Consider the following 16,418-nt stretch of genomic DNA (forward strand, 5'->3'; position numbering starts at 1 on the left):
TCTCTAGAATGAGTGGACTGTGTAAACCCCACCAACAGTGCATTCTTGTACCTATTTTTTGACACTCCCTCCAGCATTTGTCAGTGTTAGCCACTGATTGCTAGGTTCTTGTTCTTGTTTATGTTTGCATTTCTCTAAGAAACAATAGTGATTTAGAATATTGTTCAAGTGACATTCCTTGCTGCTTGGATTTCTTTTTCTGAAAACTACCTGGTCACTTTGACTGTTTATAAATAACTAGTGATTCTAAGATGATAAAATGCAGCATCAAATTTTGCAGCAAACATTTTCTAAAAGTCTCTATTTTGAAGTCACTATCTTAGAAATATGACAATAGGTCTTTCTCTGAAGGAGTTTACAGTTTAATGCAGGGAAGGAAGCACAAGCACAGAAATAATATGGAGAGAGAGAGAGAGAGAGAGAGAGAGAGAGAGAGAGAGAGAGAGAGAATGTGTGTGTAGTGTGTGTGTGTGTGTGTGTGTGTGTGTCTGGAAGCAAAGTTGTATTTATTTGGTTTGTTCATTGAATTCCTTTGTCTCTGTAGCCCTGGATACAAGCCATTTTTAAATATCATTAAGCCACAACTCCAGAGACTAAGTGATATCACAGAAGAACAGATTCAGCCCGAAGCCTTTCAACCTGCAAGCAAGGTTCCTGAACAGACTGCCAGCCCCAGGGCTGAGGAGAGCAGGAGCTCCGTGGGCCACGGCAGCAGCCCTCCAGGGGAGGCTGGCAACACCAGTGCTGCCAACTGGAACGAAGGCACTATGGCTGGGACCCAGGATGAAGAACCTTTTCAGGATGGGACTTATGACTGTCTAATCTCCTAATGGGAGAGGAGCTTCTGTCACCAAGGGCAGTATTAACAGAGTGTGACTAAGGACACCGTGAATCAGATGATTTTTAAAGGGGAGAAATCTGTTCCAACTACTTTTTAAACTCAAAGAAATTTGTTTGAATCCATGAATAATGTGATTTCAAATAAATGTTCTTTCATAAAAAAATGTTTTTTAGGCTGCAAAGTAATAAAGATTATTGTACAGATGTACATGAGAATATCTGGTTTTATTTTTAAGGGTTTAGAACTATTAATAACAAACTATAGGGTTGGTTCTCCATTAGCCTAAATGTGTTGTCTATTCTTGCAGCAGGTGGTTTGTTTCCAAAACCACTCAGTGTCATCATTACATCAGCTGTCTGTGAATTTGACTTCCTGATACACTTTGGAGAGGACCACGCTCATAAGTGAATTATGTGCCAGAGCTCATGGAGACACCACAAATGGCTTGAAACTAATCTATTCAACCCAGGAACTGGAACTTTTTAAAGGTTTCACACCTATTTTACCCAGTTGAGGGCTGACAAGCCAGGGTCTAAAGAATCCTCATGAATTATGCTGTTGGATACTACAAAAATATTTTGTACTAAAAAAGTGTATCTTTTTTGTAAATAGTCTTATTTGTAAATACTTTCAAAGGAGCTGCTTCTCTACTTGAAGTTTTGTATCATAGTTTGTAAGGTTTTCATTACTCTGTACTCATGACATGCTTTGAATTAAGTCTCTCCCCCAATGGACCTGGTAATAAGAGACAGAGCCTGATACTTTAATCATGAAGACAGACAGTGAGGAAAGGCTTGATGCAAATTGGTGGAGGTTCTTATTTATTGCTTTTGTAAATGGATTAAAAATGGATTTTTTTTTTGTAAATACAATTGCTTATCCTGTATCATTGCTACTAAGCATCAGTAATGTAAACAATGCTTGCTTCACTGTCACTTTACAAGCATTTTATAATGTATTTCTGGGTAAGGAAACCATTTTTCTTTTCATATAATGCAATGGAAACATGACTATATTAATCCTTAGTTGCTTTATGGTACTTTCATCGCAGCCTATATTATACCACAATGTAATACTAAATATCTTACAACAGTATTAATTTAGATAGCTTGTTTGTACTGTGCAATTTGAACAAAGGAATGCAACATTATTTTATAAAAAAAAAATTTATTTTTGTAATGACAATGTATTTGATTGATGTGGACCAAATTCCTTCCACCCAGTTAAGACACTATTCTTGTAGTGTGGTTATAAGCATACATCAGAAAAATAGAGCTGTCCTGTCTTTGCTTGCTCTTAGAGCAAACACAAACTATCAAGGTTTATCGTAGTTTTCTATTGTAAGAAAGACTTAAGACCATTTTAGCTCAAATCATCAAATAGATATGAAATTATTTTAGTTTGATAATTTGCTGTTACTTTTTATATATCACAAGTGCAATAATATCAAATAATAAAATTCCTGGCTGGGTGGAATTTAAGTGATTATTGGTACTTGGGTCCTGTGGTGCTAGTTTTGAGTTTCAAACACCATTCATATTTTGCTCTATGCTCATAAGCAGACAGAACCTTGCACATGAGTGACAAAGTAAATATTTAAAACATTTTGAGAAAATTCTTCAGTTTTGCTACTACAAAGGGCAACTTACTGTCTGGGGTGGAAGAGCTAGGAGTCACAACACAGACTTGAAAGCAATTACAATCTTAATTCCATGAAATGATCTTTCTTAATGCCCTAGGAAAAGAAGAGCTTGATAGTTGTGTTCTTTTGGAATGTGCAATAATATTAAATCCCACATCTCTATATAATAAAAGATGCAAATTTATTTCTGATGAATTAAAATTAGGAGGCCTTGAAAGATAAGATTCTGCAAAGTTTACAGGTTTATTTTCTCTCTCCAGTAATAAATTTGTTATATATACTTTAATAAAAAATTTCAAATTATTATTTTGACTGACTTATTGTACAGAAAACATATCCACTTGTTTAAGCCATATCTTAAATATAAATATGTATGTTGTAATTTCTCTACTCCTAAACTGACTGCTCTACAACCATTATATAAACATAAGAAAATATTTGGGATAGATTCGATCTTTATTACAATTTCTTTAATATGCCTATTTTTTAATTGTATACTTAAGAGCAAAATAAAACCATTCTAGGGACCTGATCTTATCTGACAATTGATAGTGGAAATTATACTCTCTCTATTCATGTACTACATGTGTTTTTAGAAGTAGCTACTAAGCAATATATTCTGCTGATGCCCTCAAGCAGTTATGTGCTACAGATGAAGTTTGCCTGAAAATCTAGATTCAAATCCTCCCTATGATAATATGCAACTTTGTGGGAGTTACTTAAGTCTGTTCTAAAAAGATGCATGGGGGCAGATAGGTGTTGCAGTAGATAGAGCACCAGCGCTAGAGTCAGGACGACCAGGGTTCAAATTCAGCTTCACAATAACTGCATGACCCCGGGCAAGTCACTTAACTCTGACTATCTTGTGCATCTCCCCCCTCCCCCAGACACATGGAAGAAAACATCACTGCCAGGAATTTAGTGTGTTCCCTCAGGAAATCTTAGCAAACTAAACTAAAAAGCGAAATCAATTCTCTATGCTAAACTTAAAATGCACTTAAATAAATGACAAACATCTATGCAAGCACTTCTAAAGAATGGAAAGACTTTTTTAAGGGGAGAAATCAAAAAAGCCTACAATCTATAATGAGCTATTTACATGATACAGGTACTCTTTACTGCAAATGTACCTTTTAGAGCTACTAGGGACTAAAACAATCCAAGCAATAATAATCCATGCAGTAGGCTAAAACTTGAAAAATGACCAAATTTGAAGATTTCTCTGGAGCAGTTATTAGCATTTGCTTCTCAAAAATGGTGCGAATTTTTAATCATATAATTGTGAACTAAAAAAATTCAAAAAACATGTTTTTAAAGTACATGTTATCCAAATGCTCATAAATACTAAGGCCTTTAAGAATATCCTAACCTCTGGTCTTCCCATATTTTTTACAACACTGCCAATACAGACTAGCTACGAGAGAAATTAGATGAAATTGCTATTTTGAACTTTTTAAGGCTTTCTGTTGCTCTTAAAGTAAAAAAGACACCTTCCCACATACTACACCCTCCCCCAGGTCCATTCAAAAGTGGCAACTAATTTGTGCTTTAATTAATGACTAGGAACTAATATAGCCCAAACATACAGAATATTTAATATTTAGAAAAGCCTACCTTGATTTGCGGGGGTCATAAAACTTACCAATAGATGCAAAGTGCTACAGCATATCTCCAGCTAAATCTGTTACCCATAATTAAATCTTAGAAAATGTAATATATTGGTACCACTAAATGACCTCCAAAGCCCCTATCTTTTCTAAATCTAGGGAAACTGAACTGGGGACATTTAACAAAATACGAAAAACTTAGGAATGAAAATGGTTAGTTTTCAAATTCTCAGAGATGTCATGTAAAAGAGATGGATACTGAAGACAATAAAACTTAAGACCTAAGGATGAAAGTTAGAGAAGCAAAAGGAAAATAGAATAATGTCTAATTTAAGAGGTATTGAATTTCCAGATATTGGAAGTCTGCAAGCAAGGAAGCTGGTGATTGAGCACTTCTGGAATATGACTATTGCTGAGTTCCTTTCTATCAATTCAAAATTCTTAATGAGAATTCACTCAAAATATTTAGTTTAAAGAGAAAGGAGAAATAATGACAAGTCCTCAGCTGAGTGACACATGAACTCTGTTCCTAATTGATCTACTGACCTCATCTCTTCAAAGACATGACTGTCCAAATAATCTTTCTATATGTCCAACCATAACATTAGAACACCCAGCCTGCCCAGCATTTAAGGCCTTTCACAACAGGGTTTTGGCCTAACCTCCCAGCCTTATTTCATGCTACTCCTTCTCGTGCTCACCATGTTCCAGATGACTCAGAATACTCTTCTCTTATTCAGTACTTAGCCTGTTCCATACACTCGTAAGTTTAGCCCTTTCCCTTCCCTACAGAAATTCTTCAAGGCTCAGACGACCTATCCAATAGACTTATCAATATTGCTTACTACATGCCAAACAGAAACAGAATGGCAAACACTGCTGCCTCTTCAGTGGGACCTTCCCCATAGTGAGGACACTGAATTTAACAATTAAAAGGCCTAAGTACAAATCCATACCTACCTGCATGACCTTGAACCATGGTGTCATTTCACCTATAAAAAGAGTGGACTCAACAGGTGGTCTTTACTCTATAGCCTATCAGAAAATATAAACAAAAATGAACACTCCCATGCTTCAAATTTTTCTAGGGATCTTGAAATTTATATTTCTAATATACTCCACTACCCACAACTGCCAAATAGTATTTATTTGCATTAACTGTCCCTTTTACATTTTCATGTGAAGACAGTTGCAGAAAAGATGAAGGATTGGATTTGGGAGTCAAGAAGACTTGGAATCAAATTCTATCTTAGGTATCAGCTGAGTGAATCAGGGTAAAACATTACACTTCTCTCAGCTCGGGTTTCCCACCTATAAAATAAGGATAACAGCTCCTATCTCATGGGATTGCTATAAGTATCAAATGAGATAGGTAAAGTATTTTGCAAACCTTAAAGTGATCATATAAATACTATTATCATCTATCAAGCACCATATTGTGTAAACAGTAGGAATTTCATCTTATACCATTGCTTTTAAAATCTTACCCCATCCTTACTGTCTCTTAGAAAATATGATCAAATAGCCACCCATTATCTGAACTTACACAATTTCTATGAAGAATGAAAAGAAATTTCTAGTGAGCACAAAATCTCTGATTCTTTTTCCCAGAGATCCTGGTTCTCTACCAAGTTCAGCTCTTGAAAGCCCCCACTGAACAGAAATATATTTTGCATTCTGCATCGAAAGAAAAACTAAATATTATTTTGAGTTTTTATGTGATTTTTAAAGGCAGATTTGGAAGAAAAATTATTATAGATGATAACAATTTTGTCCTCTGTGAAGCACAAATAGTCAAAATCTAGAATATCAACCTGATGGCCTTTCCAAAGATAATAAAGGTTTAACAATCCCCCCCCCCAAATACAGACAAAACCAAGCAACATATATGTGTATGAATCTGTACTTTGCTATTGTTTCCTAGGGTGAAGATGTATAATTAATACAGGACCTTAATTGCTTTAACTTTTAATGACAAGTTGAGAACTTGCAGGGAGGGTTTCCAGAACAAACATGAATGGCAGAAGGTAGGATGGTAAGAGAAAAGGAATAAAACATGGTTAACTAGTTGAGCCTCAACTCATTTTTACTATCCCTTTATTTAAAAAAAAATTAACACTTCGAATATTGATTTAACAGTAGCAATGCCCTCCAATTCACTGCAGCTAAGCAACTAGTAATTCTCAAATACTTGACTTTAACTTCTATGAAGTTGAGATATACAGTTGCAATCAAAGGTAAAAAGTCCTACCATAATACACATTCCAGTTAAAATGTCATGTTCTTTGGTCACATCATTCACCTTAAAGAGCAACCATAATTATATTTTAATTGCAATTTTATGAACAAAACAGGTTTTAAAAAACTTATACAACCCTAGAATGGAGGGGAAAAGGAGTGGGTAGAAGATGGGAGAAGAATTTCAGAGGTTAAACAATGTTTTCCTATAAAAAGAAAGCAGGTTGTTAAAAAGTATAAGTAACATAAGGCAGCAAGTAAATCTTCAACCAGACGACTCAAATCAACAATCATGTGTGTCGTGTGTTTGTTTATATGTGTGTATATATGTGTGTGTGCATGTGCACATACCACAATTTGTATATTTATTTTTATAAAGAAGGCTTCCTGAGTCAGCAAGCTGGCTATCTATTCCTCAAACGTGCACACAATTATTGCTTCAGTGGTAACATTTTAAGGGTTTCAAAACATGCTTATTTACATTTGTTAAACTGTGACAACAGGAAACTGCATGTGACAATCATTCAGAGGCACAATGTAAAATTCAGAAATAACTAAGCCACCCTTCTTCACACTTTCCTCAGACATTGTGCTACTTACAGCTAAAATGCTGAGTAAAATAGAGAATTTTTTTGTGATTTTAAAAGATCTTTTTCAAAAATAGTCACTGAAATGATCTTTATCAGAGGCTCTAAAAAATATGAATGAGTTCATTTATTCCAGATGCTACTGATCTGACAAGAACAGCTCAATGTGCTTACAGCTGAGTGTTTTATTTATTTGAACATTTCTGGCATATAATGCATAAATGGAATCTTTGCAATAACATTCTAATAAACTAGTGGGTATCTCTACTAACCACCTGAAAAGCCCAACTCCTATGACAGCCAAATTTCATAATGATCAACACAATGAAATGAAAACTAATTTTTTAAAAGGACAAATATTCCAAAAAGTAAAGAAGAAAATCATGATTACCACCAAAAGTGAGTAGCAGCATCCTTCCTTATTCAGGACAAACTCATAGGGGGGAATATTATTTTGCTTTCTAGGATAGTTATATCTATTTCTTTTTTTTTTTAGGGTTTTGGGTTTTTTTGCAAGGCAAATGGGGTTAAGTGGCTTGCCCAAGGCCACACAGCTAGGTGATTATTAAGTGTCTGAGACTGGATTTGAACCCAGGTACTCCTGATTCCAGGGCTGGTGCTTTATCCACTGCACCACCTAGCCACCCTATATCTATTTCTAATAATAAATCTAATCATTTATTTTGGATTTCAGATTAAGCACAAGAACAGAATATCTGTACCTATTTAACAATTTCTAGAGAATCTTTGTTCTATCCATCTCATTTTCCTGACAGTGGAATAGAATTATCTACAACAGCTATTTCCCAAATACCGCAAACAGCAACACAAAATCAGAAATGAATTATCATCAAAAGATCTGGTGGAAGCCAGATACAGATTCTGCAGCCTTTTGAAGTGGGTTATGAAAGGAAGTGTGGTGTCTCAGAAGAAGTCAAGCCTCCAAAAAGTATTCAGGTAGTCATACTGTCTGCTTTAGTTGGAATGAGCCACATATTGAGTGAGTTGAGGCAACCTCCAGAGAAGGCTTAAGCAATCTATCCTCTTCTGTGGTCCCCAGCTTGTGAAAACAAACTGCTCTTTCTTTCCCATGTACTTCCACTACAATGGGATGTACAGACTATGCTCCTGTCAGAAGGGTAGACACATCTCTTTTTCACCTTTAATCAAGGGGCCTCATCCACTTACCTCAATAAAACAAATAAATTTTTAGTCTGTAGTCCTGTGTGCTTAAAACTCAAGTATGTTTGTGCCCTCTTTTTTATTTTTACTTAGGGAAAATCTAGTACAATTTACAATCAATCGGCTTAAATCTGTCTGCTACAGGGACTCAATACATACCAAGACATTTATACTGCTGGAGAACTATATAAATTTTTTTTTTGCAAAATGAAAAAGCACTTCACAAATCAAATATCAAATTCCTGGGCACTATCACCTTTTCACAGTATGTCCAATCTCACCAAAAACAAGTTCAAACTTAAGAAAAACTAGTCATGCTAGACAATAAAGGAATGGGTTTACAGAACTAATCACACAATAGAATGCAACATGAACCCAGTGCAGTATCTTTTGCATAAATAAACATCTAAAAGATGCAGAATAACCCAGAAAAATTAATCCTACATAATAAAGAAATCAGAATAAATATTTATAAAATATTCAACCACATTAAAAAAAAAAGTTCAACAGGGTAGCTCAGTGCTTAGATGAAGGCAGTCAGGGTCACCGTGCATCAATCTCAGTCTGGACCCAGTACTAATAGTACTCTGAAAAGAACCCAAAGGAAAACTTGGCTTCTCCATTCCCTAAAAAATGGTATATTCAAGAGCAGGTACACAGATTTCTAAGAGAATATAAGGCATTGAAAACACCAAGGCCAATATACGCAATGGTGATCCAAGACACTGGCATGCAATTCCCAATAAAGGTGAATATTCCAAGTGCAGTAATGCATGGACACTCTTCAGTTCATTAGAACTGGAAAGCAACTTGGAGAGATCATCTGTTCAACTTCAGCCACTCACACAGGCATAGCATCCCCTATGCAGCTCAGTTCTAATGAGAATCACCACTTTATGTTGTTCCACCCACTGAACAATACAAAAATGCTCTATGGCTTTAAATCAGAAATGCTATGTCTCTCCATAACATTAATTCAACATCACCTAATTTCTACATGATCCTGAGGGCAATAATTTATACTAGAATAGTGTTTTTTCCCTTTTTTTTTAAAAAAAGGTCCCATAAAATGAGACACCCTTGCACTGGCAATATCACATAGACCTCACTCCCTGGCAATTTCAAGAATCAAAAAAAAGGCCACAGCCCCACATGCCCTCAAGGGTTCTGCTGCTTGAAGCTCTTCTCAGCTTCTCTTCTAACTGAGCAAGTAAGAGTAAAACTGAGTTTGTCAAGTGGGGGTTCCCCCCCAAGTTGAAGTTCTGTTTCCATACCACATTTGAAAGCCACAGAGCGCACCTAACAGTAACTGTGGAATCAGGCCCCCTCCCTTCCTCAGGTCACACTCCATGTCCCGCAGAAATGAAGGATGGCACCAGCCGTATTCCAACAACCTGACAGAGGAGATTAAAACACATACAGGTCATAGGTGCAAACCCAACCAGAAGGAAATGTCCAGTTTGGGAACCTGCCCTTCAAGACATCCAGCTGGGGAGACCTCTTGTCCTCTCCAGAAAAGTAATGGGCAGCTATGGCCACAGTGACCATTCCTTCAGGATGTTCTTCTGAGACCTGTAAGAGAGAAAGGGGCAGATTTCATTTAGCGTTTGGTCCCCCTGAATCTGACCTAAGCATTTCACGTCAAATAAATTTAAATTTACCTAAATGGGAAGCAGTGGGGAGAATTAAATGTCTATATATCTGCACTCTGAGCTACTTACTGGTCAAAGAGCCTCAGTGAGCCAGAAAGATGAGGGAATTTAACATTAAATGTGTAGTTTACATATTAGAATGGAAAGAAAAATAGCATTTTGTTATCAAGCATGTGCCAGTAGCTAACTCTTCTGCTGGAGGAGTACTTTCAATGATGTCCTGTTGCAAGAATTTTTTAAATAATTTATCTTTAAATAAATTTTTTAGCCAAATAAGGTAAAGTTTACAACCAAACTGCTCTGTCTTGTGCTAGTCATGCTCTCCATGAGGATGAGGGAAATCCACCATCATGAAGCTCTTCAACTTGAATTGAAACACAATTAAACAAAAAAAGTAAATCACCCCAGGCATCTCACATGGATGGAACCTACACAAAGTTAAGTATTGGGTGATTTCATTCTGTTTTAAATTAATTCCAACTCAGGCAGACCATTTCACAGGTCTGTAAACATCATTCTTAAGCACAAAGAGATGCCACTTTCCTTCTGGAACCCCCAGTCACTTGAAACATCATTTTATCTCCATTGTGATAATTTTAACCCATATGGCCTAATTAAGTTCAATGAAAACAAATTCAATGCCAGAAAAATTTCTGAAGATAAAAAGTACTGGGAAATTTAAAGCAAAATCAATTTTCTTCTTCCCACCTGCACATCAATCCAGAATTGCCAGGGAGAAGCCTGTAGTCCATGAGAATAAAATACAAAATAATCCCCTCCTTTACTAGTAATTGGTGTACCATTGCCAAGAGACCATCTGAAAAGGGTTGATCCTTCATGTGTTCGAACATAGAATGACATGTGACTAGGACCTATAAAATGAAAAGTGGAATAATTTAGATTGACTAAGGAAAATTATAGTGGTAAAAAAAGACAGCATTCTCCTACCCAAACCAAACTACAAGTGTTCAATATGTTTTGACTCACCCTAAAAAATCATTTTTATAGCATTCAGAAGGAATAGTCAGTGAAAATGAGTTTAAGAAGACTGATATAATATATATATATATAAATATATATTTATACGCACACATACACACACACACACACACACATACACACACACACACACACAAACACACAATACTCAACACAAACCCCCAACCATAAGGAGAGGCATCAACTATGATTTGGAGTTTGTACCCATTTTCAAAGAACAAATCCACATTACAGAAATGACAAATATTCCCACATTAGGCAGTGTCCTGAAATAAAGCTATAAAAGGAAAGTATTCTGGGAAGATGGCGGAGAAGGTCATAAAATTCTAAACTCTCCAGATTTCCTCCACAAACAACTCAAAAAAAGCAGCTCAGGATGAATACAGAGAGAGGCAAAAATAAAGAGATGAGGCAGAAAGGTGGCCCTCCTGGGGCAACCAGAGAAGATCTGAAGAAAAATGACTGGACCAAGGTTCAGATGGACTAAATTATAAACACCTCCAGGCTAGCAAGGCCTCCAGAGGTGGCTGGGGTGGGAGGCAGACTCTGCCTCAGCCACAGGATTCTCACTTCCAGAGGAATTGGGTGTCTGAGCAGGGGAAAGAGGGAACCTGTGCTAATAAGGGATGCCAAGTCCAGCTCTGCAGATAAGATACGGCCCCGGGCAAGAAGAACCAGCACACACCCAAGGAGAGCAGAGGCAGAGGTATAGGGACAATGTTGGCTGTTGACTGTTAGAGCACGGAGTTCTCCATTTTGGTTCCAGGCCAGAGGGGAGAACTGAAGTTATATCTCCTGGAGGGTTTATCAGAGACTAAGATTATTTCCAGTACAGTGAGCAGAGGAGGGAACAGTGGCTTTGAGGGGCAGGTGAGTGCAGAGTTTGGAGCTAGGACACAGATCCAGAGGCCAGAAGAACCATCCCCCACATGCCAGAACTAAAGGTGAATATATCAATAAGATGCTAAAAATTAAAAAAAAATTAAATTAAAAATGAGCAGGCAGGCAAAGAAGAAAGAACACGACCACAGACAATTACTATGAGACTAGAGAAGACCTTCAGAGGAAGATACAGAAGCTAAAAAAAAAAAAAGCTCTCCTACCTCAAAGAGCAATGCCAAATTACTCAAAAAGAATTCATAGAGGATCTCAAAAAAAAGACTTTAAAAACCAAATAAGAGAGACTGAAAAAAAAGCCTAAAAAAAAATCTAAGAAAAACAAAAAAATTATGAAAAGTCAAGTAGAAAAAGAGATCCAGAATCTTAATAAAGCAAAATATAAAGAATGAAAAAATAGAAGAAAATGTGAACTACTCCATAAGAAAAACAACCCAGGATAAAGCACCAGCCTTGGAGTCAGGAGTACCTGGGTTCAAATCTGGTCTCAGATACTTAATAATTATCTAGCTGTGTGGCCTTGGGCAAGCCACTTAACCCCATTTGCCTTGCAAAAAAAAAAACCATCTGGAGAATAAATCAAGAAGAAAAAAATTTAAGAATAATCAGATCATATGAAAGCTACAATCAAAAAAATAATCTTGACACAATAATACAATAATTTTTTAATTGTCCTGAAGTGTTAATGAGAGAGGAAAGTAGAAATAGAAAAAAATACACTGATTACCAGTTGAAAGGGATTCTAGGAGTAAAACTGACAGGAATATTATAACCAAATTCCAAAACCCTTATGCTAAGGAGAGCAACAAGAAAAAAATAAGAGTGACGACTGGAATTATACAAGACCTAGCACAGCCTATATTAGTGCCCAGGTCACCAAAGAAACAATGTAAAGACTAACAGACTGTCTTCTGTGGGAGGTGGGGGGAGGGAAGAGAGATTAGGGGGAAAATTGCAAAACCCAAAATAAATAAATAAATAATTGGGGGGAAAAAAAGGAAGACCACAGGTCTTGGAACACTACATATAAAAGAGCAAAAGAACTAGGGCTGTGGTCAAAAATATCTTACCTAGCAAAGTTAAGCATAATTCTGAAACTAAAATAATGAACATTCAATGAATTGGCAGACTTTTAGAATTTTGTTGCAAACTGAACTTATTAGAAAAATTGGCAAACAATATTCAAGAATTATAAGGTAACCATTAAAGGTTAATTTCAAGAGAATCAATAAAAACAAATTGTTTACTTTCTGTATGTGGAAATGTAAGCCATATGTCCAAGACTGTTGTTAGGAATTGGGTAGTTGGAAGGAAAGATTGGAGTAGAGCTGAGTAGGATGGGATTCTTAAAAGTAAAATGGTATAGGAAAAGATTAAAAAGAATTATCAGTTTATACAAAAAAAGATGTGAAAGTAAGAATTGATACAGAGGAATTAGATGGGAAAAAAGAGATGGTACATCTAGAAACTTACTCTCATTGGAATGGGTTAAATAGGGAACAATATATTCATGCAGATACATACAAAGGGGTATATAAGCTCTTTAAATTCAGAAAGAATTAAGAGGAAGGGATAGAGAAGGTACTGAGTTAGAGGGTAAGGAAACAGGATAAAGGTATAGATCAATGGGGAGTGGGTGTATAGGGTATGTAGATCAATGGAAGGGAATGGTTAGAGAGCGATTCTTAGAAGTAGGTTAAGGAATAGGAGGTCAAAGTAGCTAGCAGAAGCAAAGTGGAGTGAGGAGGGGTTGTTGCTTTCAGAAAATGTTATAAAAATGAAGGAAACACAAATCAAATATATAGATGTCAATGAATATGGATATCTATACATATATCTAAGTATATATGTGGATGAACGTGTGTATGGGTGTAAATATGGATATATATATATATAAATGATAAATATATATTGTATGTATGTGTATTGAATGTGTCTGTGTATGTGTGTGTGTGTATTATGTGTGGATGTAGATGTATATACATTAGTAACTTGGGGGGGGGAGAGTAAACAGGGCACAGCAGAGAACAGAAGAAAAATCCACAAAGCAGCAAAGAAAGATGGACAATTTTAAATGCAATGTGTAGTATTTATTATATAGGCTTGAAATGGAAATTTATTGCTTTATGTTATGAATTTTCTCTTATGTTTTGCTGCACACATGACAATTTTTTTCTTATTTTGCATTTAAGTTTAAAAAATAAAAATAGGGGCAGCTAAGTGGTGCAGTGGAGAGAATACCAGTCCTGGAATCAGGAGTACCCGAGTTCAAATCTGACCTCAGACACTTAATAATTGCCAAGCTATGTGACTTTTGCTAAGTCACTTAACTCCATTGCCTTAAATAAAATGTTAAAAAAATAAAATAAAACAAAAAATAATTAAAACTACCAAAGGAAATAAAGAAACCTAAATTGGCTTTAAGCCACAGAAGGCAGCAAAAGGGGATGAGATCAAGAAAATAATTCTGCTGTGACAAATGAAAGGCTGAATTTAAGCCTGCTCATCAAATGAAGGTAGCAAATTTTAACCTGAAAAATGATGATCCTAACCAGGTTCAATTATTTTTAGAAAAACCAGAAACCTTTCCAAACTTACATGCTGTAAGACTAGATTAAAAAAACAACAAGTAAAAGAAAGAGTTAAAAGAAGGAAAATTAATTTTATTTACCTGTTACTTCAAAAGTCAACTTCATAGACTCCCAGGGTGTTGGTTCTTTGGATATAAGTCTAAACTGACTAGGGTTTCTGGGAGAAACTCCTGGTGCAGGAAGATACCAGTTTTTCCTTATTTGGAAAAAAAAAAGCATATTTAGACTTTAATAAATGCTTTTCATTTATTATGGAATCTTAAGTTCATAATGTTCATTTTTTTCAGCACAGCATCTATAGAACTGAAGATGTCTAGCACATTTATGAAGTAAGTTCTATGGCAATAAACTATGATTTCAAAAATCAACTGTTTAATTCTCTCTGTGGGGAGAGAATTCTAAGCAGCAGTCCTGAAAGACCCAAAGGAATTAGTCAACAGTAAAAATATATTGCTTGAAATCAGGTTAATACAAAAGGCTTCAATCCCTGTAACTGCTCTCTCTTTTTTGACTTGGGCCAGGACTTCCCTTCCTTCCCAATCATAATGGCTTCCTAGAGAACTGTTCTTATTTTTCTAAAATAACATGCTATTTTAGAACATGTTAAATGAGATTCAAGGTTCCTGATCAATTGCTATCTCATGAGAGAAGCACCTTTTCCAAGTTCCCAAAGAGAATTCCTGAGGTTGACAAAGCTCAACCACCACAGTGAGAAACTTTATCCCACAAAACAAGCAGAATTCTGAATGACAAAAATACAGTAAAAATGGTTTATGATTCTCCATTGCATAAATATTTAATAATGGATCAATGAGTCACTAATAGATATAAGAAAATCTTCATACAAAAAGGGACCTAAAAATAACAATGTTCCTACCAACCTGATTAAAAAATGTACTGGAAGATACCAAGGGAAACCACAAAGCGGAGCTGACTCCTCACAGGGGGCTCTGATGGTGTCATTGATCTCAGGAATGTGAGGAGTGATATGAGACATTCCAGTGTAATCAAATCCATTAATCCATATTCCAGAGTCTTTCTTCACAACATTTCCATCCAAGTCATGAAATGTTCTAGTTAAATGCTTTAAAAAAAATTTAAGAACATTAATTAATAAAAAATAAATAATTTATGAAAATCTGGAAAAGGATAAAGAATCACACCAAAAGGTAACTTTAAAAATAAAAATGTAGTTCTCTTAAACAATGATACAAACTTTAAAGTTGGTTAAGTACCAAGATAACTTGAGTCTCTGAAACCAAACTGAACTTCCCATAAATGGTTCTTTAATATGATAATAATAAAACAAAAGGTTTCTCCCTATGATACATATTCATTTGTTTCCCAAGCTGATTTCCAAAGACAATTTATCTCTAATTCAATTTTCCAAATTCCTAATTCCCTTCTATTTTTTCATTCTTTTAAATATTTCATATCACTTCAAACAAAAAAATCAGGGCAAGAGGGGGACAGGAAGGTCCTCTTCAAGTACTATAGCAGCTCTCTAATCACAGCAGCACAGAGCAGTGGATTCCAACTATCCAAAAGAATATGTAAGGATTACGCTATTCATCAGTTTCTATTATCATATCATGGGATACTACAGAAGGCAATTCTTTCTTCAATTTCAACAGCATTCTTCTGAGCAAAGCAGTCTATATTTTGTCAAAGCTTAGGGGAATTCAGATTTGTTGTCAGTCTAGAAAAATACAACTTTAAATTTATCATAAGACAATTTATAAATATATTGATAGCAATTATGTATTAAAACTTAATATCTATTCCTTACACACTTTCCCAATATAACGATTTTGAAAATATATTATTTTGGTAATTCTTTTTCTGATTTGGCTGAGTAAATATGTATCTCTGGGAAATTAACATTTTGAACTGATGCTGAGCAAGATGAGCAAAACCAGAAAAACACTGTACACCCTAACAGCAACAAGGGGGCAATGATCAACCTTGATGGACTTGCTCATTCCATCAGTGTAACAATCAGGCACAATTTTGGGCTATCTGCGATGGAGAATACCATCTGTATCCAGAGAAAGAATTGTGGAGTTTGAACAAAGACCAAAGACTATTACTTTCAATTTAGGGGGAAAAAAAACCATTATCCTATTATGTAATCTTGCTATCTCTTATACTTTATTTTTCTTCCTTCAGGATATGATTTCTC

The 16,418-nt window shown here is 35.5% G+C and overlaps 2 protein-coding genes across 5 annotated transcripts in view; one reads left to right on the top strand and one right to left on the bottom strand.

The window, feature by feature from the left end:
* The window catches only part of RIC1 (RIC1 homolog, RAB6A GEF complex partner 1), a 154,846-nt gene extending 152,558 nt beyond the window's left edge, over positions 1-2,288 (top strand). For all 4 annotated transcript variants that reach the window (XM_074197475.1, XM_074197476.1, XM_074197477.1 and 1 more), the window contains one exon: positions 545-2,288. In XM_074197475.1, coding sequence (XP_074053576.1) covers positions 545-830 — 286 coding nt within the window. In that variant the 3' untranslated portion in view covers positions 831-2,288. The remainder of the gene's footprint in view (positions 1-544) is intronic.
* Positions 1,832-16,418, bottom strand: part of ERMP1 (endoplasmic reticulum metallopeptidase 1) — a 64,722-nt gene continuing 50,135 nt past the window's right edge. Inside the window, exons 12-15 of the mRNA XM_074197479.1 lie at positions 15,118-15,320; positions 14,317-14,432; positions 10,458-10,621; positions 1,832-9,669 (exon numbers count right to left, since the gene is read on the bottom strand). Coding sequence (XP_074053580.1) covers positions 9,505-9,669; positions 10,458-10,621; positions 14,317-14,432; positions 15,118-15,320 — 648 coding nt within the window. The 3' untranslated portion in view covers positions 1,832-9,504. The remainder of the gene's footprint in view (positions 9,670-10,457; positions 10,622-14,316; positions 14,433-15,117; positions 15,321-16,418) is intronic.

Source organism: Macrotis lagotis, chromosome 8, assembly GCF_037893015.1.
Source record: "Macrotis lagotis isolate mMagLag1 chromosome 8, bilby.v1.9.chrom.fasta, whole genome shotgun sequence".
Lineage (NCBI taxonomy): Eukaryota > Metazoa > Chordata > Mammalia > Peramelemorphia > Peramelidae > Macrotis > Macrotis lagotis.